At 46.8% G+C, this 21,721-nt stretch overlaps 1 protein-coding gene across 1 annotated transcript; it reads right to left on the bottom strand.

The window, feature by feature from the left end:
* Positions 1 to 343: 343 nt before the first annotated feature.
* SPRY4 (sprouty RTK signaling antagonist 4) lies at positions 344 to 15,329 on the bottom strand. Its single transcript, XM_063349456.1, has 2 exons — positions 15,160 to 15,329; positions 344 to 4,688 (listed from the first exon to the last, which is right to left on the bottom strand). The coding sequence occupies exon 2, from the start codon at positions 4,640 to 4,642 to the stop codon at positions 3,743 to 3,745; it is 900 nt and encodes a 299-aa protein (XP_063205526.1). The 5' UTR covers positions 4,643 to 4,688; positions 15,160 to 15,329; the 3' UTR covers positions 344 to 3,742.
* Between the last annotated feature and the right edge of the window lie 6,392 nt (positions 15,330 to 21,721).

The raw sequence follows: 21,721 nt of genomic DNA, 5'->3' as shown, positions 1-21,721 counted from the left end.
GCACCCCCGCGCCAGCGTCCCCGGGGCCAGCGTGCCATCTGTATTACGAGTTCTCCCACCCGGGCTCTCCACTCCCTCGATCGCTCCTGCTGTGCGTAGTATCAAATATCTGATTTTGGGCTACTCTCTGCTTGTATTTTTAGAATAATTGCTATAAACATTCTTTGGGATTTTTTTTTCTAAAAACCACAACAGCCATTTATATATTTAACAATATATATTTATATATATATATATAATTTCTAGATCAGTACATTCATCAGTACTTGTTTTTCTTCACAAACAGAAGAACTCTTACAATAGTAGACTTTCTAAAATAAATACTATTAAAATAGAGCTTCAAAATAAATATTCTATACAAAGAAAACCTTCTGTGGTAACTTTTCAGGGTGTGTATGTGGTGGGGTGGCAACAGGAGAAGGGGGAAACCTCTATCGGCTTGTCGGAGCGTGGGAGGGGAGAGGAACACCCCGTGCTGCGAAAGGGCGAGGGCTCGTCGGGGTGGGAAACCCGGTGCCCGGGGAGCAACGGTGTGAATTTTGTAGCTGGTCCTTGTGCCCGGCAGGTGCTGCGACATAGGGTGCCGTGATGGTTTACTCGGCTGTTGAAGCCACTCTGCTGATGGTGAGCTCCAGCTCCGGGGACATGGTGTGGCATTGCCAATGCGTCATAAAGTCACCCCTTCTTGCTCTCTGGGCTTCTGTGTGTGGGCAGAGGACAACACCCGGATACGAACGTGCTGCAGCAATTAGCAGTTGAAGGTGGTAAAGTCTAATTGCTCTGCCATCCTCCTCCTCCTCCTCCTCCAGAGCTGCTTTGCGGTGGCACAGCACCGGTCCCGAGGAGCCTGCCCTCCTCTCTTGCCTTCATGGCGCCACCGCACCGTGCCAACACGGCCGGAGAGCGCACATCCCTGTGCTAATTAGCAGCCGTTCGTCAGTTTGCAAGGAGGGCACACGACCTGCAGGGAGGATGGCCAGAGCTGCCCCCTCCCTGCCCTCGCCGGGGCTGGGTTACACGGCACCGTGCCCGCGGTACGGCTGAGGGGTGGCAGGAGACCCAAGTACCTTAAAAAGGGATGGGGAACAGAGGCGTTGGGGGGGGGAAAAAGAAGGGAATAAAGACATTATTGACCGGAGACGTACCCTCCGCCAGCCCCGTGGTGCAGCACCACCGGCAGAGCCCCCGCTTCGGCTGCCCCGAGCCTTTCCGAGCCCTCTGCAAAGAGCTCAGTGAGTTTTTGCCGTGTGTTGGGCCAGGAGGTGATGGAGCAGAGTCCGGCCGCTGCGCCGGGAGGAGAGGGAGGGTCGCTCTGCTACATTTACCACTGCTCTAACACATCCACTAACGCTTTACAGCCTTCCAGCGCGGGATCGGCTTACACCATAGCAGGATTTATATATTAAAAGAAACCAACAGAGAAATAGTTTACAGCTATGTACAATGAAAGGAAATCCATAGGGGATTGCTGGGTGTATATACATGAGTGTAGATTGGCACAGTGGCGACCACTCCAGCGTTGTATTTGCTTGCAAGGACCATGCATCTAAACCACGGGCTTTGCTATTGCAGTTTTTCAGCACAGATCCCCCAGGAACAGCCAAGGACAGAGGGTCAAAAAGGCAAAACAACCATAGGTGGAGGCCGTTTGGATATGTATGGTCCCAGCAGAGGAGGGCAGCAGGTAAATAGCTCTCCTGCTGCGTTTTGTAGCCTGTTTGCATCATAGGAAAAGGTTTTCTCTTATTAAATACAATACCTTATACATTCGACCAACAGCTCAGCTAGTTTGGGGTTGGTTTTCCTTTTACCCTTTCCCTTCTCATTTGTGCAAGCTAACAGATACAGCTCTGGATCCCCACCTGCTTCCTTCTTTCTGGTGTCCCCATACAGTCAAGACGAGGATAAACCATAGGAATTGGTATCTGGTGACAGATGTAGTATCCCTTTTCCTATGATTTATCAGACACAAGCTAGCAAATGTTATAAATATAGAAAGTTGGTTGTTTTTTTTTTTTTAAATTCTCCATTCAATAAATATCTACAATTTAGCTTAACTAAACCCCAAGTCATCCAGGTTAAATGAATTCCTAAAACAAAAGACACCAGAACTCCCATCAGCATGCTCCTGCCAACCCTTACGCTCCAACTGTATTGCGGCCAAGCAAATGGGATTCCTGGAAATGCTACATGAGCTCTGCCTATTGCTTATCTAATTAGAGATGACATTTCACTGTCACTGCTGTGCATTTACTGAGGAAATTTCCTCTAATTAAAAAAAAAAAAAAAGAGAGACTAGATCAGTTTTCTGCATGCAACAAGTACCTACCTACATATTACAGTGTTGCATGTTTGGACAAAGATTTTTCTTTAGCACCTTGTAGTTGTCAAGATAAAGGGGTTACTGCATCTCATGAGAACGCAGAACTGGCCCTAGGATGAGTGCACGGACAAAGCCAGTGATATTCACTGACTGAAAACCACGGGCAAATTTCTTAAATACGTTCTCTTCCCTCCCCTGGCTTTCCCTAGCATTTGTTAATACTAAAATAAACATTAAAAGCACTCTCTACATTTAAAAAGACACACTTTTGGACAGAGGAGGCAAAAGTTGAACAGCAGCAATAGAGATGGGGGAACGGGCTGTACTTCAAGCGAATGCCATTCTTCCCCAAGACAAAAAAAAATTAAAAAGAACTTAATATTTAATGAGCAAAGAAGAGCTTGTTCCAGGAGAGGAGGTACTGGATTGATATCCCTATAAAAATACACCTATGTGTGTCCTATGCTTAGGTTTTTGTGACTTCTTAACAGAGCTTGAGAGGTTTAGAGAAGCAAACACTGAACGTCTTCACTTTGTGGAAATTAAGCCGCCCTTTGCTCCAGCAGTGGGGAGCAAGCGGCGTGCTGGGGAAACGGGATTCGACCACCATCCTTCTGGAGCGGGTTTGTAGTGTTGATGTAAAATTAATATTCCATTGAGTGAAACCTGATGCTACGGATCAGCTTACAGGGAGAACGACACGGTGTTGACACAACCGCCTGAACGCATTCTTCCCATGGAGGGAGCAACCCTGCTACCATCTTGCTTTAAAAAAGAGGGTCCAAATCAACGTGGCCGGGTGGGTTCCAAGAAAGCTGAATGTCTGAATGTTAAGAGACCCTTAAGCAAGTGAACTGTATTTTTACTTCTGGCTCAAAATCTTTGAGGGACACAGAAAGCTTTTGAGAAACACGTACTTTGTGTGCAACTGGCCCTTCTAACGGTGTGCGGGTGGGGAAGGAGGGAGTGAACCCGTTGCCTTCAGCAGGCTGCTGGGAGCAAACTGGAGTTTGGAAGGAAAGCAAAACCAAGCATCCCACCCTGAACGCGAATCCAGTGCAGCTTTCTGCAGAAGGGAGTAGGTATTGCTGGTGCGGCCGTGCCTGCCAAGCGAGCAGTTAATGGTTCTTGTGGTATGCAGGCATGGTGAGCAGCCGTCCGTCCCTCCGAACCGGGAGTTTTTAAGCAGCTGTACTTCACGATATACGTAGGTTTTCAGCCTTCACTCTACATTATTAAGATTCCTCCTTTGGCCCCATCTATTTAAATTCTGACCAGTTCCAAAACCCTGAATAACCCAAAGTGCTTCAGTTTGTGGAAACAGTTGCTTCTGCTTTCTCCGAAGGCAAAAGGCTAATGTCATCCTCAGAACACAGGTTATTAAAAAGAGCCAACGCCACCCCCCGTCCTCCCAAACTATCAAAAGGGCTTTTCTGGCCTGCTTCCTTTGCTCTCCGGCAGTGCCTTGCAAATGACACTGTTTGTGTTTTTGCATCTGCATCCGGGCCGGCTCACTTGGTCGTAGCATCTCTGGGACAGCTTGACGCAGCCGGTGGCTGGCAGGTAGCAGAGCAAGCAAGGGAGCACCAGGGAGAGGGCGCTCATGAAGGACCAGCGGGCGCAGCAGTTTGAGTGGGAGCCGGAGCAGGGGTGGTCAGCACACGTGCCCTCGTCATCCTCGTTGGTGCAGTGGTAGAAGACGCCCTTGACGAGACACATGCAGGTGGAGTAGTTGACCAGGTTCTGTGCCGAGCAGAGGCACTCTTGGTTGCACACCCAGCAGGAAGGCAGAGTCCGGGGCAGCGCGCACTCCTTACACTTGCATTTCCCACAGGCTTCGCACAGTAGAAAGTGCTTGTCCAGTTCCTGAGACACGGGTCCCTTCAGGTCCAGGGGTTTGCAGTTAATCACCTTGGGCTGTATGCGAACCGCTCGGGGGGAGGACTGCTCCGCCACAGGTGCTGGGGCCATGTGGTCCAAGAGCCTTTGGTCTGAAGACGTGCTGCTGCTGCTGCTGATGGAGCTGGGACGCCCGCTGAAGGAAATCCAGGGGTGGGTGACATCCTGCTCACACCGCTGCAGGTGCTGGTTGGTCAAGACCAGTTCATGGGGGGCTCGGGGACGCTTCTGGGCTGCCAGCTGGGAAGCGGTGGGGTTGTCGGTGTAATCGTTCTCGATGTGAGTTGTCTTCATTTGGTCAATCGGCAGGATGGTGAGCGGATGCTGCAGCCGCCCATAGGGGATCCGGCTGTCCAGCAAGGGCTGGACCATCACAGAGTTGGGGACAACGGTGATGTTGTGGGGAATCCGGGGCTCCATTGATAAAGCAGTCTGATTACTGGTGAAAAATCTGCTCTTAAGTGTCCTGGGGGAAGGAAAGGAGAAAGAAAAAGGGGTGGGGGAGAGAAAGAGCACATGGTTATTGAGTTACCCTGTGGCCTCAGCCCAAACAGGACTCTTTACTGAGGCTGGTTATTATGCAGAAGGTCTTACAAGGTAAAATTGTGTGCGAGGGAGTCAGAGCACTCGCCCTGGTGTAAAGTGCATCACCCTTCCTTTGCTATCGTGCTCCTCTCCCTAACCTTGGCCATATACAGCTCCTCTGATCCTGTGAGGGCTACCACTACGGTGGGCCCCTCAAGTGCCCAACCATCATTTTTACTGAGGAAAAGCACATCTTAGGGTTACTGGTGTACATTCACACGTATTTTTGTGAGCAAACTGCCTGAAATGCCTTATCTAAGGTTCGGGGTTTTTCCTCAGTTGACTCCGATCCCTAAAAAACCTGATGCAAAATCGTGGCTCGCGGGAGCCTTGGCTCGATACGAAAACGCTGCGGAGCGCGGGGCTGAGCGCTTGTCCTCGCTAACCCAGGACCTGCCTGCGGGAGGGTGGCTCGGCTTCGGCAGGGAAGTGTCCCGTCTCCAGCGGGAGCTGCTGGTTTCAAAGGCTGCTTTCAGCCCTGCTGCGGGAGGTGGAAGCTCTCGCTCAGCAGCTTGTCCGGTTGCAAACCAGGGTGGGAGTGGACAGGTCCAGGGCTCAGACTTGACATGTCACCTCGCGCAGGTAATGAGGCACTCTTCGTCAAAACACTAAGTGGACTAATATCTAGTTGAAGCGCTGGTTACTAGCTATGCTAGCTAAGCTGTGTACTGCCGCAGTCTCTAATTTCATTGAAAGAGTGCAATTTATCCTGGAGTCGATCCAAAGATTCAGCAGCGGCGTAGGACAAGAAACCACAGGAAGTAACTAAACTTAAATCAAAGAACGGAAACGACTCGGTTCAAATTTAGAAAGTGCACATTGTTTTCTAGTAGATGTGCCATTTCCTCACGGGGTGACCTTTATTCATCAATAATATAATGTTGGAGATCAGTTTAAAGAAGCGGGGAGTAAAGCTTCAGAGCGAGTTGCAGGAGGGGAAAAGCTTCTGGTATCAAGCAAAAGGAAATAGCGAACAGCCTAAGGCATTGCCAGTTGTTTGTCTTCAGACAAACAAATTAACCTTTTCCAACAGCATGAAGGATTTTAATGTTACAGTAGCCTGAAAAAAGTCAGGAAAAAACTGCATCCAGCTACGACCAACTCACACATGAGAAATGTGTGTGTGTGACTAAATGTACAGCTCTCCTGCAAGAGCATATCCCCCCCCGCCAAATTTAATACAGTGCTACAAAAATTGGAGCAGGAACTAATTATGCATTTTTGGAAGGAGAAAGGGAAGTGCATTTTTACCCACTGAAAAACGTTACTAGAGTCCACTGTTACATTGGTAAATCGTTGCTTGGATAGATCACTTGGCATCTGAGGGGCTGAAGCTCTGCCAGTTCTCCTGAGATGGATGGGAGAGGGGCTGCCGCCGGGGCAGGGAGGCCGGAGCAGCAGCGCCTGCTCAGCACGGCACATACTGCTCAGGACGAGCAGGAAGAAGCGCTTTATCTAGCAGTAATGAATCATTATTGTAATGCAGCTCCTTATGCTGTTGCTCTTCACTAGTTAAAATTCTCTGCTGGGTCTTGGCCATTCATGCAAATTTTTTTTTTCATTATTCATAGCTCATTGACATCCTGACTCGAGAAACAAGAGAGTTTTTAAAGCATCTATTCTTATTTACCGTATGTAAAAAATAAAAAGAAGCAATGATTCTGACAACTGTGGGACATGCAGAGGGAAAAATTGATTCTCTTTTGTACATCAGAATCCAGCGTCACAATATAAAAAATAGTTCAATAGATAAAAGTGCTTCAAGCCAGAGTTTAACAAAATAGCCAGTTCTGCATCGGCTGGGTGCTGTGTTTGCAGGAAGACTTTGACTTCACAGTTGTTTTGTTATTTTTAAGGAGAGAGATGCAGCTGTTTTGGCTGGCCAGGGTAAGTGCAGCAGTGCAGATCTTAGCTGGGAGGTCGCTGGAGGAAATGGTGGCACGCTGAGCGATGCTCCGAGCCTGTCTGTCTGCTCGGGCATGTCACCGGCAGCGCTGCCTTCGTTGCCCCTCCAGAATTTTTAAATAACCTCCAGCACGGGGCTCTGTGCTCTGGCCTAACCTCGGTCCCACTTGTTACCAAGTCTCTGGAGTCTGGTCCATCCGCAGAAGGTTTAGCCTGGGTGCGTGGACCGTTATTTATTCCAAGGTGCGCTGTGTGCCAGCGCCTGTGTTGAGCAGAGCTCTTTAGCCCTTAGGCAGCATCCGCCGCCTCTGCCGATGCGGCGAGGCTGGTGCGATGCTGCTTTTCCCCGACACGGCAGCTCTGAGCCAGGGTGGCATGTTGAGGGTGTCCTGCATCGCTGGTGGCACCCGTGGGGAGCCCCTCGCCCCGGCAAGCAGCAAGCGGGAGGGCCCCCCCCAATTCCTGAGGACAGGAGCTGGCATTTGCGCTTTCCGTTAACTCTGTAGTTGCACATTCTGCAATGGTGCTGAGCTGGCAATGATGTCATGTAGCAGTTAGGTCATCAGGTTAATTTGGAGCGGGATTATAGCCACCAGCACTCTTAAAACACCCAACCCCCTGGTACACAGACATGGCCATATGCGGGCAGACATTAAGAGATGGCTTAACTGAGATAATGCTAATCAGGATTTCCGAGTCGATTATCACAGAAAGGAGATGAACCCTGGACCAAACACCACACTTTGGGATAGTTAATGCTGAAAATTATTCATAATCTATTTTCATTATAATGCTGTTTCAAATTGTCTAACAGGCAAACTACTGCAGAGCAAGGGGAATGGAAGCCCTGGCTCGGCAAACTCAAAGACCCAGCAGATATTTGGGCACAAGATCTACTTGGATAAAACCTCTGGAGAGAAGACAGCCAAATAAGACCCAGGTCTCCTAATTCCCAGATCCCTGCTCTGGACATAAGGTCTCTCTTGCTGAAGATCACCTTGAAAACACCATACATACACACCCCACCAGTTTTTGGTGCTAGGACACATGGTCCTTCAACTTCTGCCCTGCCTTCTTACTCCTGAGCAGAGGGTTTCCACAGTTAACTGCTCTCCCCTTTTGAGCTACACTTAAGGGACATAAATTTCTGATATTTATGGAATTTTCCAAGGACCGTGACTACATTGCTGCTGATGGTCTTGTTGCTAGAAGTTTCAGCGGTGCAGTGAGATTGCTGGTGACAGATCCAGGTCAAACATCTCCAGTGCTGAACTAGAGAGTGAGCTGGGTGGCGTTCGTTGTGCAAGGAGGTTCTCCTCCATTGGGATCTGCTCAGGTGACAATGACAATATTTTATGGTGTGGTTGCTTCAGTTTTTGTGTCTGCGTGCTTCCACTGGCACGTGCCTTGAGCACACCTTTCCCTGAGCTGTTTCTGCTTTAAGCTTTATGTCTGCATCCCATGAAAAGAAAAACTTCAGCAAAACGTACTAGGTAGCTGTGTATGTGCACAGCGCTCCAGCTCTCATGGCAGAGAAGAGGAATCCAGGGAAGTTCTCAGGTTAAGGACTCGTGCTGGATCAGAAGCAAGTCAAGAAGCCAAACTGCTCCCGTGACGCCTTGCAGGCTGAGGTGTGCCTGCCTGGGTATGTGGATGGATCCTGGGGACTTCCTTGTAAGATCCCCAAAGGCATCAGAACTTGACCATTTTTGGTTGGCGTGTTCCCCACAGGGACCTACGTAGCTGCAACAAGTCTGAAACTGTTCCAGGATGACAGGAACAGCACAAGCAATTCAGCCTTTGAAAGGCAGTTGGTTTGCAGGCAGATATAAGGATACGAGATACTCCTGTAAACAATCACGAGGTAAGATGTCCACTCAGCAGCAGGAAAGCTCATTCCCACTGCAGAAGCAAGACGCCTTGCCCTTTTTCACCTCCCTTTCCATCTCCCTGCCAGGAAACCTTCATGCACACAGGGCGTTTGTCAGCAAGGACAACATTGCCTTGGGCAGCAACGTTGGTATCTTAGAAACTGCAGCTTCTGTTCCAGCCACGTCTCCCCTCAAAATTAGTGTTTGGGGTGACCTGGCAGAACTTAAGACCTTGAAAGGGGTGTAACCTTGGGACTCTGCATTGGCTCTGAAGTCCTGTGCAGGTGAGCAAGGTGGGGTTCATAGTGGTCAACTGTGTCTTGTAGTTGCTGGCATTGGCTCAGAGGTTGAAGTGACCGAATTCAGCGTATGGCACATGGAAGTGGCCACTGCATGTCTGAAGCAGCCCTAGGTAGAAGTGGTGACAAACGTGAGCAACTTTGGTTGGGAAGGAAAGCAAGAACGAACAGGCTGAGATGTCCATGTCCCCCTTTCCCCACCTTTAGAGGGCCTGAAGCTGCCTGTGGCGGCCAGTCTGGCTAACCAAGAAGGGGCTGGTTATTAAAGATTAGCTGCACGTGTCAAACCCCCTAAGAAAGAACATTTCTGCTCAAAGGGCTCATCTGCTGTGGTAAGAAAGGCCTGAAGTCCATTCTTACCAGTGTTGTGAACAGATCTTCTCTTTCTGGCAATGGCAGTTGTGTGCTGCTTGCAGACACTGAATTAATTGCTCAGATTGAACAGATTTATTATAACAAGATGTGTCATTTGAAGAAAACTGAAGCTTAAAAAGAAGAAAAATGGAAGAAGAGATAATAACAAAGCAGAGTAGAAGATTTAAGATACTTAAGCACCATAACTTTGCAGAAGCTACGAAGCTTTATGTAGTGCCTTTGCTGGCCACTGCGCTAACCCAGCCTGACTGTAAATTGCATTTTAATTGAGGAAAAAATGCCATACAGAATACTTGTAAACAAGGTTAGTTAATCTTGGATCACCAGTAATTACAGACATATTATAGCATTAATGTAGGCACAAATTCACTGGTTGCAATTGTACAGGCAATTTTCTGAATGTAGACAACAGGAAGAAAAATTCATGATTATGTTCTTACATTTATTCATTCTTTAGAGGTCGGTGAAACAATGAAGTTCTTTTCAAAGCAGAAATGTCAACAAACTCCCATGTAGAGAAAATTTCTCTTCCCCCATGCCATCCAGGGACTGTATGGTTGCTCACCACATACAATTTTCAAGTCAAAATATACTTCCTTCCAAGTGAGCAAAATTGGATTCAAAAGTCAAGTTCATAAGTGTGCTGCAGTGCTTGTTTCATCTCTTCATCAAGATACTGCCAATTTAAAATTACTATTGTACTAGATAATTACAAGTCCTAAAGCTGTAGGAAACCAACCGTTATTTTAAAGTGTTTTGGTATTACTTCAGAGTCGAAAGTTTTGTAAGATTCTTTAGTCATATGACATTAAAACAGAAGTGATCTTATATTTGAATAGGATTTTGAACTTGTCTATGTAATTTTATAGAAAGCTACCTCCTTGTAGGCAATTCCATGAGAAAGTCATATAAACCCCCAGGAAAGCTCATTCTCATTAATGTCTGCAGAACAATTTCTGAAGCAATAAGGTTCCAGTACTTTTATTTTCCAAGTGGAGTTGAATAACTTGTCTTCCAGTTACTAAAAAAACAAAATGTATCTTGACTTACATGTCTAATGAGTGCAGACATATATAGTGTTTATAACTGGCTCGGTTACCTATTAGTTAATAATTTTAATAAGTTCTTTCTCACATGTTTTATGACATTCTAGATGTATGCAGTAACAAAAGAATAGTGAGAATAGGGGACTTGGAGCCCAGAATCGGGTCCCGTATGGAAGCAATTCTGTAAATCCCAGCCCTGAGAAGCGCTGGTGTGACCCTGACACATCCCCCGTGCCCACAGCCCTGGGGAAGGCAACAGGAAAATGGGAAAACATGCTCCCATGACCCACCTCCTGCCCACCCTGCACCAGGTACGAGGTACTGCAGCTTTGCCCAATGCAAGGCTGAAAGATGCAGAAAATGTCAATGTGCAGATGCTGATGTGCTGAGTCTGAACTCAGTCTTAGATGTCGTAGGACAGAAATGCCCCAAACGTGGTGCCTGGAGCGTGTTTGCTAATAGACAGACCACCAGTGTGATCAGAGAAGTAACGTAGCCACCGTCAGCTCTTTCTATCCTTTGTAATCTGCAAGTACCAGATGAGGGGTCACTTTACCCCCTTCTAATGAATTACGCCTTAATTACACCTCACGAGCAGCCTGTGCCTTCTGTTGTGTCTGAGCAGCACCGGTGTCAGGGAAGAGCTGTTTGCGTCGGCAATCCAGGCCTTCTCCTGGGAGCGCTGGCACCGCATTGTCCCCTGCGTGTTCTGTAATGGTGTGGGTGCCCCCTCTCTTGAGCCTGGAATGTTGGGGAGCTGCTGAACATGCAGCTGGGGCAGTGCTGCCCATCGCTGGGGCAGTGGTGGCTGGCTCCGAAACATCTCTAATGGTTATAATGGTACTAGGTGGGATGGAGAGTAATGGTATGGAAAGAGTTGCCTTCTGCCTTCTTACCATAACCTAGAGAAGCTTTTCTAGCAGGGTAAAACAAACTTGAGTTTTCAATAAGGTTTCCAAGAATTTTCCAAATCCTGAAGCACCACAAGCTATTGTGAAGAAGGGATAAAAATTTGCCGGAGAGAGATGCCGGGCACTGGGGCTGCATTAGGGTCTGATCTTCTTGCTGGAGTTTTGCTTTGGGTCAGCGATGGTGAGGGGATGGACCAGAGACCTCTGGACCTCCTCACCTAACAGCAGGATCACACCTCCTCTTGGTTACTATGCTACTAGACCTGTTATTATCCATGCAAAAGCTGAATTACAGTCTCTGAAAGAGACGTGACAATCACCTCTTCAAGATTAACATATTTGTAGTAATAGTTGCCGTAAACGTACTGCAGAAATTTGCCTATTTTCTTTGCTATATGGGAAATGTGAATTTCTGAGACAATGGGGCAACAGGAAGACAATTAAAAAACAATAGAATCTTTACAGATACATCTGCATACAAAGAAATTATCATAATTGAAAACAATATACTTTGAAGTAGTATAATGTCAAGGGAGGCCATATATTCCAAGGCCTGTGCAAGTCAATGCCGTTCAGAATTGATGGTAAACAATGCAAAATTCCTTTTATGCTTTTAGAACAGCCATGACTATTCTCTCTCCTGAGGTGGTTTGGTTACACAGACGAGAAAACCTTGTCTAGGAAGTGTTGATGACGGCTGCATCCCCCGCTTTGGGGATGTGCACAAGCCCTGCCTCGCTGGCTCTGGCACTGCGCTGGAGGCCAGGACTCCCAGCAGTTTATAGGCGTTTGGAGAAGAAAGAAATACCCTGGACACACACTGAAAATGAATCCAGGGTGTCTGGTGTAAGACCTGTCCTTGCTATCAAAAAATACTTGCAAATTGAAGATCCATAGGGCTTCATAGAGTATATGCACCATGTGGGGCTGGCCTGGTGGAGCAGCGAGCTGGGACCAGGCAGGTGCTCGGCCAGGACTCGCTCCCACCACAGCAAACAAGAGGGATCAATAAAGGACTCAATCCCAAGTCCCCACAGAGGAGGAGCTGGTCACAGGGGAACGAATTCTGCCATTGCCTTTGTCTGGAATTAAGGACATCCTCTTGTCCAGACCTCCCGGCAGCGACGAGGGACATGCTGCTACTGACGGAAATCAAAAGGTTCAATAAAAGCTTTTAATGAGGGAAGACGACACTGGAAGTTAAAGGAGACCTTTCAGTAAGCATATGTTTTTAATGTGCGATTAAGAATAATATATAACGTCGGAGTTCATTAAGACTGAGTTAGGCTGTCTGAATTTTGAGTCAAGCTGTAAATGCTTTAAAAAAAAAAAGAAGCTTTTTTCTATAGTGTGTATTAATATTAACAAAATATTGATGTTAATTCTTTTTATTCCTTGTCTTAGCAGCCTTATCTATCTAAGGACAGCTAGAATTTTCTCTACAAGTAACAAGGGAAAAAAAATTAGAAAGCTTATTAGGGAAACCTGCCATTTTTAAAACGAGACACTAAATTCTTGCCAGAGCGTGGAAATTCAGAAGCTGGGAAATGAGACCTGTAGACTTCCAAGAAGCTGTCTCTGTCCAGCTAAAGCCTGTTCCTGTGATGCGAGTGAATAAAGCACATTTTGGCCTAGTAATGTGCAGATCTCTAGGGACTCAAATTTCTTAGTCAAGGCTTTTTATTGGCTAAGAACATTTATTTTAAGGCCAGAAAACTAAGCTCAGATATGATCTAATAAGCTAATGGTACTAAGTGATAACCGTATTAGAAGGATTTTGTATTTTCTTAAGGAAATACATTGTATCACATTTGAAAAGAATAAAAAACAAACAATATTTGTGCAACTGTTTGCCTATGAAGAGGCAGTTTTCAGTACTGGGCCGAATTTGGGAAATTGTATAGCAATATGATCAATGAATTTTTTGATTTTACAGTTAATATTTGGAACACTATCAGAACTAATTGGAATATGGAATATCAGAACTAATTGCAATATTTGGAAAACTAATCAGAATTAATTATTGCTGTAGTGTTGCAAGGGTTGTAAATTTAATTTCACTGAAGTCTGATAACAGGATTTTTTTTTGGGGGGGGGAGGGTAGGGGGGAATTGCTTTTTGAGATGTTGCATTTCCCAGTATGATTTGGGAATTAGTCACGATTCCATGAAAACAGCTTTTGTTTTGCTGTTTCAGGAGGAGAACAAATAATTTCTCCCCTGCGCATACCTCACAGGGAATTTCAAAAGGACTGCAGTATTCAGAAATAGTCCTTTTAATTTTATAATACCAATATAGAGTCCCTTCTAGCAACAGAAAACACAGTAGCCCATGGAAAACGGCACATTTATCAATGAGACATCCCCAGTGGGGTTCCAATAACTGAGAACAACCCCTCCTCCTGCTATCATTCATTTTTATATGGAGAAGGGGGAAGCCAGTCATCAGGATCATTGTGATTCAGTGCACAAATTGGAGCTTTATTCTTTAACCCAAAATAAAGAGAGAGGGGGGAAGCCTTAATATTGGGAAAGCTGGGTTTCTCTTTACCTAATTAAACAGCAATTCCTGAGCTGATTTTTGACATCCTGTACCCTTAGCATGGCAGGGAAGAAAGGCAGCAGCTGAAGAAGTTTTAAAGAATCTAGAACGTGCCTTTTCTACTCCGGATAATTCAGTGGTGCTTTTCCTTTTCTCTTTCTTTCTCTCCTTCACCTTTTAAAGAAAAAACTTATGGCTATAAAAGATTTAAATCAAGAAATCAGACCTGTGGGCACTTGAAGAAAGAGTGAAGCCTTTTCGTCCTGTGATTAATGCTTGTATTCATTTCCACTTCCATTTCCAAGGTCTGCATTTCCAGTCCTGCTTTCCTCTAAGACCTTTGTGCCTTTTATATGCCCTTTTCTGTTTTTCCCATTCCCCTTCTGATAATGAATTTTCAGAACATGTCGTCTCTAGGCTTGTCTTTCTCCTGTGACGCCAGGACTGGTACCAGAAAATAAAATCCTGGCTTATCTTTGCTACGCAGTTCGTAGAGAAGAGCACCAAGACAGGTTTTTCTTCCATATATAATGTATTTCATATACCTTTATGAAATTATTCTAGGTACACATTTTTATTACTTATCTAGCCTTTAAAATATATAATCCACCCAGATTTAAAACCAAAGCAACCAAGTGTACAGCAAGACAGGGAAGAGAACAGTGATGGAATAAGGCAACGAGGCCAAAAAAAGAAAAAAAAAAAAGACAGTTGCATGAAATAAAATGCTAAAGAGCAAAGGTCATGCAGGAAAGATCTGACACACCAGTGGTTGATCTCTGAAGTGTCCTATTATGGAGACAGCTCAGAACTACTTGACACTAACAAGACACAAGGCTTTGGAAAAAGAGAGGAAATGCGTATAATCAGTTCTCATATTCCAAAGCAAGAAATATTCAATTCTTACTTGTCTGCCCAGGTAACCATGTATTTGTGCTCCTTTTTTGGGGAAGGAAGAAGGGATGAAGGAGAAGACATCCCATCAACAGAAAGAGGAGCCTTATTCTGCTGTAAAAGCCCTGCAAATAAACCCAACGCAAGCATGGTGAAGCCTGCCTGCCATATACATACACCAAATGCAGATGTTGATGAAAGAACACAGAAGAGAGGTATAAATAAGAAAGACAGGAACACAAATGCAAATTCTGCAAGAAACAGGATATTTCTTCAGAATACAAAGTCTCCTTTAGGTTGTGAAGCACCAGGCAGCTATCCACTGTATATAATTATAGATAATTGCTGTTAGAAAAGTCATAGTCAGAAACATGCTTATGATCAGTGATCTTCAAGGCACTAGATGAATACATCTAGAAAGAGCGCAAGATTTTCCCTCAGGGAGCAGGCTTTATTTTTTCTAGTTAAAAATATTTAACATTTGCTAGCAAACACAGATCTCGTACTTACTTTAAGTAATTCAGCTAAGACCATCTCTCCACAGGCGAGTTAATCCTAAATCCGAGGCGGACGAGGGGGGCTGGACCTGGGAAAATCCTGGCAGAAGCCGCTGGAGCTGCGGGAAGGGACCTGCGAGCGCGGCGCTGTCAGCGGCAGCCGCGATGCTGCAACCGCCGCTGCCTGGGAAAATGGCTATTTTATGAATGGGAGGGCAGCGCCTCCTTCTGCGCATGCGCGGCCTCCCGACTCTATGAATGGGTGGGCACCGGGGCGCCACCGCGCATGCTCGGCTGCCTTTTTTATGAATGGGGGGCTGGAGAGGAACTTGTTGCGAGTTGCGGAGGACGGAGACGGCTTGCGCTTTTTTTTTTCCTTTTTTTTCCTCCTTTTTTTTTTTTCTTCTTTTTTTTTTTTTTATGAATGGAGGGTAGCGGCAGCTGCGCATGCACCGCGCCCCCCGCCCGGGGCTGGAGGTAACGGCGGTGGCCGCCGCCGCGGTGGAAGTGGGGGGCACCGCGCTCCCGGCCGTTGGGGGGACCCCACCGACCCCCCCCCCTTCCCCTGCGGGCTGCCCCGGCCACCCCTCTGCTGGTATCGCCGGTAGCCGAGAGGATGTCCCCAGCCCTTAGCAGAGCCCGTCTGTGCCTCCCCGGCCGCTGGAGCCGCCCCCGCCTCCCGTCGCTGTGGAGCGGGGCGGGGGGCGGCAGGTCGGTGGGAGGCGGGGAGGGGCGGGCGGCCGTGCTACCCCTCTGCCGGTATCGGGGGGAGCGGGGCCGTGTGAGGCTGGAGGCTTTGGCGAGCCCCGGTTTTGGGGTGTGCGCCTGTGAATCGAGGAGGTGTTGGTGCTGTTCCACGATCCTATGATTTTCCTTCAGTGCCCGGCTTCATTTTCCTGTTTTTAGACCTGCGGTTCGTGCCTTTTACTGCAGTGTTGTCACACACACGCGTCCTTCCCTTGTGCGATTTGCCGGCAATAGCTGTATGAAAATGTAAGCCAAAGCCATAGCTATATTTGCATGTCACATATGCAATATAAAGATTTATTTTATGGCTCTTGTTTCTTGAGATGGTAGAAGAGGTAGCGCAGAGCTGTGCAGGTTACACAAAACCACCAAGAGCAAGGAGATGGTCTGGCTTGGTGGAAGTGAGGTGATTTCTGTGCTGTTCTCTGCTTTGCAATTTTTACCATGTTTAGCTTTTTGTAATTCTTGTTGGACCTCATCTGCAGGCAACCCGGGGCAGGCCCTCAGGGCCAGATTTTTGAATGAGCTTTAGCAAGTAACTGCTGTTCTGCCGTTGGGTGTTGAGCTTCCCCGAAAACCTTGCCCTCACTGTGTGCTGAGAGCTCTGAAATGTCCTTCTGTGCTTCGGTTCCCATTCAGCAAATGGAGAATCTCTCTCCGTTCTCAGCTGGTGCAGAAGCAGCTACAGGCTGGGTCTCTCCTCATGGGTGCTCTGGGATCCTCAGAGGCAGGTTGCTTCACACTGAAAATGCATTAAGAATAACAGTGTATTTTTAATGTGTGTGAAGAGACATATTCAGAGTACAAACCCAAGCCCCTTCTCATTTCCTGCCATATTTATGGCACGTATACTGAAAAGCTTGCACAGCACTGAAAAAATGTCTGTGTTGTTTATTCGGTGCTAATACGAACATTGTCTGTTACTGCAGCTAAACCCCACAGAAAAGGTTTCTCTCTCTGAGAGCGTCTGCTCTAAGACTGATTGTTTAGTTACGTATGTGTTTGTCTCTGAGGGCAGAGACCTTTCCAAGTGGGAGCAGTGTTCATGGGTCACGGGCAAATGCAATTTAACAAGGAAAGGACGGAAGAAGGAGACTCGCTAAAGAACAGCTTATCTGAGTGGTACATAAAATGTTACTAGATTTCAAGTATACAAGACTGATGCTTGCTTTTCAGAATAAATAGAATATGGTTGTTAAAGTTGCTTTGTTATTGGTCATGTTCTTTGCAAAATAATACTGCTTGAAGGATAGGCAAGCATAGGAATTCTTGTCTGTGATTTTGAAAACTGGCAAATAAATGGATAATGGAAGGAAATGCAATTTTTAAAAAGGTTACGTAGAGGAAAAAATAATAATAATAAAAAAATCTCACAGTATTTAGTGCTGGAAACTAGCTCAAAGCAGAGAGACTCAAATGCCTGGGCAAAAAAAATCTGCTCTGACCCCATCATTTTTCAACAGCCATGTGTGCATAAATTCTGACTCTTGATTTGAGTTTTGCTGTAGCTTTGCAGTAGTGTGAGAGTTGAGCATCTCATAATGAAAGGCTTTTCTACATGAATGCTGAGTTCTGTATTTCAGGGGCACATCTACAATAGACACAGGGGAAGCCCTTTGTTGCAGTACAGTGAGCATCTTCCCACGAGCCCCTGGCCGCCTATGTGGCAACTGCAGACTGCTATGCAGTAGCAAAGAAGGCTGACACTGTAATTACACACTAGTTACAGGCAAAGCACAGCTAGCCAGCACGCTTTTGACAAAAGCCCTAGCAATAAACTGAAGAGAGGAAATAAAAATTATTATTCATGTGTGTGTGGAGGGCTGAGGAGGAAATGGGGTCTGGCCATACGGCTCTAGGGAGAGAAAACGTGGAGCGAGAGAACTCAGAATATTGCTGGTATCACTGCAAACTGTATGAAACCTTTTTAAGCACAGAATTCTGTAATGGGCAATCTTTGAGTTAATCCATTTCTTCTTCCTTCTGCCTCTATCCCTAGCACATATTTAAAACATATTTGGTGTTCTTCCCTATGGACAGAGGTGTTTCTTGCTGGAGTTTATCATGTTTGCTACGCAGCAAGAACGGCTGCTTTGGACTGGAACTGTGGGTCCCTCCCAGCTGCCGTTCCTGTTTGTGCCAGCGGGACCCAGTTTGGGTTGGGATTCAGAGGCTGAACCGTGGGTGACCGAAGCGAAGCCCCAGCACCAGGGTGGTGTGCTGGTTGTCTGCTCTCTGGAACCTCCTGGCTCTTTCCTCCTCCTGTTCGCAAAGAGAAGCCGAGAAGATGCACTCGCTGCCGCGCTGGGGTGGGATGTGCGTGGGAGGGCTGGTGTCTCCCCCCACCTCTGCCGCCCCCCTGGTGCTCTGCTCTGCTTCGCAAATCTCCTTGTTCTGCTGTAAAAAGAAGATTGTGCTGCTGCCTGCGAGGGTGAGACTGTCCTTGTAGCGAGGGCTCTGTGGGGTTGATAAAGACTGCCAGGGAGGAGCGTCACGTTATCATCCTGGGACTCTGGAAGCCGAGGCTTCAGGAGAAATACCACTTATCCCAAGACATGTAATACACTTATACATGTTGGCAGTACCAGTGATGCAGAACTCTACGTTCCTTTCTTGTGCAGGAAATTAGTTGCTTATTCATTTCATGCACATTTACACCCTGAAATGGCTGTAGATTTTTGAATGTGATTTCTTCACTGGGATGAATTGTGGCAGTGCTGCAACTGCATTGCCTGTAAATACTTTGATTTTATTCTTGCATATCCTTGGAAAAGCTGAAAAGTTGCCTGCGCTTTGTGATAGAGGCTGCACCCTTATCTTCTGTAGGGCTTTGTGTTACTTTATCTGTCAGGATCAGGTAATATTATTTGTTTTACTGAAACAGTATGGAGCAGCAGAATGACTAATACTACCTGTGCCTGGAACCTCCACCATTTGCCTGTCTTTTTCCTTTCCAATGAGAACAGAAAATACTCATCATCATCTTCTAGATAAACCCTTTTGCAGTCAACTTCTGATGCCCTGCAATTAGGGGAAGAGCTGTGATGCTATGAAGGGACTACAGTAAGATGACATCTGAAATGGACGTTTTGTACCCCACTCTGCTAACCACTGCTGATCCTGTAAGGTGCATGTTATTAGTTACTTGCATTTGTATTTACTATTGCTATTCGTTACTTGTAAAGCCCTGAGAGTCTCGGGTACTTAACAGCTACTACCCTGCTAAAGCAACGGTGGATGATCTCTTCCCACAGCCACCGGACAGCATCGCCCGGGTGGTGCTGAGCAACCACTTCTGCTCCTCACCCCTGCCAGCGGGACGAGTGTCTTCAGATGTCAGATACCCTTCTGGCCATGTCCCTTAAAGTGCTGTGCCTCGCCAGGCCACAATCCAGCCACCAAACCGTGCGCAGCGCAGGTCAGGTATCCCGGTTGTACGTGTGTGCCTGGAAGAGGGAACGGGGCCGGTTTGGAGGATGGGGTTTCTCAGCAGCTCACACCTGGGGACAGCTGGAGGGCAGTTTTCTCCCTGACTACCTGAGGCAGCAGATGGCGTTGCATGAAGCAGCCATGTGTGTGAGCGCTGAGCAGAGTCACAGATACAGAATATTTAAGGGGCTTTCACACGAAGGCTGTATAGCCCGCTCTGTGCAGCACACTCATAACCCGCCTCTGGAAGCACACAGGGGTTTTGGGGCTCACAGGTTGGGTTTGCCTTAGAGGAATGTGTGTTACTGCCCATGTTTTTAAGGTTGTATTCCTTTTTTCCCTACCTTTTTAAATTAAAAAAGAGTTCCCCTTACAGCCAGGCACATTAGATGGAACACGGGCTTATTCCTCTGAGCTTTCAAATTTGCATTTTTCACTGTCCCAAAATTATTGTATAAAGATTTAATAAAATGCGGCGGGCTGAACCCTGGGCCTGGTTCAGAGGGGTCAGGCTCCTCGGCCAAGTTTTCTTCTTTTGAAGTGCACTGCCGCCTGCCCGGCCCGAGAGTGCTGGCTCCGTGGGGAGCACCGGGCAATGGCCAGTGGCCGGCTCCTGGGCTTGCCTTGGGGCAGCTCAGGTTGGAACGTGGGTCTCTGGATCCGCCTCTTCTGCGAGGCCGGGCTGGCAGGGCTCCAGGAAGGGCGTGTGTGTCTTGGCCAAAAGCTGGCGGTTTAAGGAAATGCACGGTTCCTAATCTACCATCAGAAAAAAGCAAATATGCAGGCAATTTAGTAAAGTGAAAGTGCAACCCCCCGGGGAATGCACGGCTTGTGCTTCTGAGATGTTTTGAATGCGTAGCCATGTTCTGTCTTAAATCTTTGGTCACTTGGCATTTTACTATCTTTAAGCTGGATCAAGAGCACATGTGTAGGCTTCATCTGCTGAGGTTTTCATGTACCTCCAAATCCTTTCTGGTTGGGGTTTCTAGGCTTATGGTAAGGCAGGGTGAGAGCAGCACTCCTGCGTGAAGAAGTCGCTAATTCCCTGCCCAAACTGATACTGCATATGGAATTTTCTAATTTGCTTGCAGTGGGTTCAACCACAGAAGAGGTGGTTTTTAAACTTGGCCTCGCCCCTGGAAACCAAAGGATGTCCTTATGGGTGGTTTTGCCATATGTTAGAGATACAAGGAGGAGAACTTTTTCCTTCTCATTATTTACTTAACCATTTCTGTGTATGTTATAAGGATGGAAACCGTAGATTAAAATTTCCTATGAAAAATGAGAAAAGGGATTTTCAGTTTTTTATCACCTAACTCTTAGAAGTAGTTCATAAAACCTGGATAACTGGATCTTTATCTTTTAATCCACTGAGGTGACACGCCCCTTGCATGGAAATGCATTGCTGCAAAATCCATCCAAGGCAGCATCGTGTATTTCTGATTGTCTGACACTTGTGATGCTTCTAGCCGTAGGCAGAGTAGGAAAAATTGGACCTACTGATGAATTTACTGATGTATTGTGGCAAACATTTGTCATAGATATGTTAGGTAAATTGTTTGGATGTTGCTATAGGAATTCTCCTCCCCTTGTGCACCACTAACGGCAGTTACTGTGCTGGTCTATCTCGCCTGGAAATAAATAAGAGAAGGTAGGTGTGGAATAGCAAAAATATTGGGGAAATGGTGACCGCTGCCTTGGCAGCAGTACTGTGGGCTGTCGGTCCCAGCCTGAACCGGGTCTGTGTCGAGACGCCAAAGAGAAATCAGGTGCTGCAAAGCAGATGCCAAACCGAAAACAGAAGTGCCTGCTTCCATGCAGAGATATTAGGCTTGGGTGCAGTTCTTGCAGGGCTGTGTTTGCGAGCTTTAGCAGATTAGTGGGATCTGGGAGGACTGGAAGTGATCGAGCCTATTGCTCCCCAGGGAGATACCACTTCTCAGGAGCTGCCTTCTGGGTCCCACCCTAGCCTCCGTGGGAAGGGAGAGAGAAGCCCATTCTCGTAACCCAGAGAGATGGACGGATGTGGAAGCAGACCCCATATTTCTGGTGGGTGAAGGGGAGTGCCAGTCCCATTCATGCAGCGATAAATCATGAAAGAGTGTTTCTGAGCGTTATCTTGCTGCCTTGAAACATCCTGGCCCGTGGTGGGGGCTTCTCCCTGGCAGCCGGGCTCCCTGACATGGGGGCAGCACATCTCCTCTTCTGGTTATGAAATTACTTTATAAGCTTTGTAATCCACCCTGGAGGTGACTAAGTATCGTTATCTCTGCTATAAATGAAGCTATCGCTGTTGTCCGCTTCTGCGGCACAGATGAAAGGCCTGGATTTCCTCCTCTCTTATCAGGCACCTGTTGCTTGTATCCAGACATTACTCACATCCTTTAGGTCACATCTTG

This window comes from Chroicocephalus ridibundus, chromosome 11 (genome assembly GCF_963924245.1).
Source record: "Chroicocephalus ridibundus chromosome 11, bChrRid1.1, whole genome shotgun sequence".
NCBI classification, from domain to species: Eukaryota; Metazoa; Chordata; class Aves; order Charadriiformes; family Laridae; genus Chroicocephalus; species Chroicocephalus ridibundus.
This window is presented reverse-complemented; position numbering and strand designations above follow the sequence as displayed.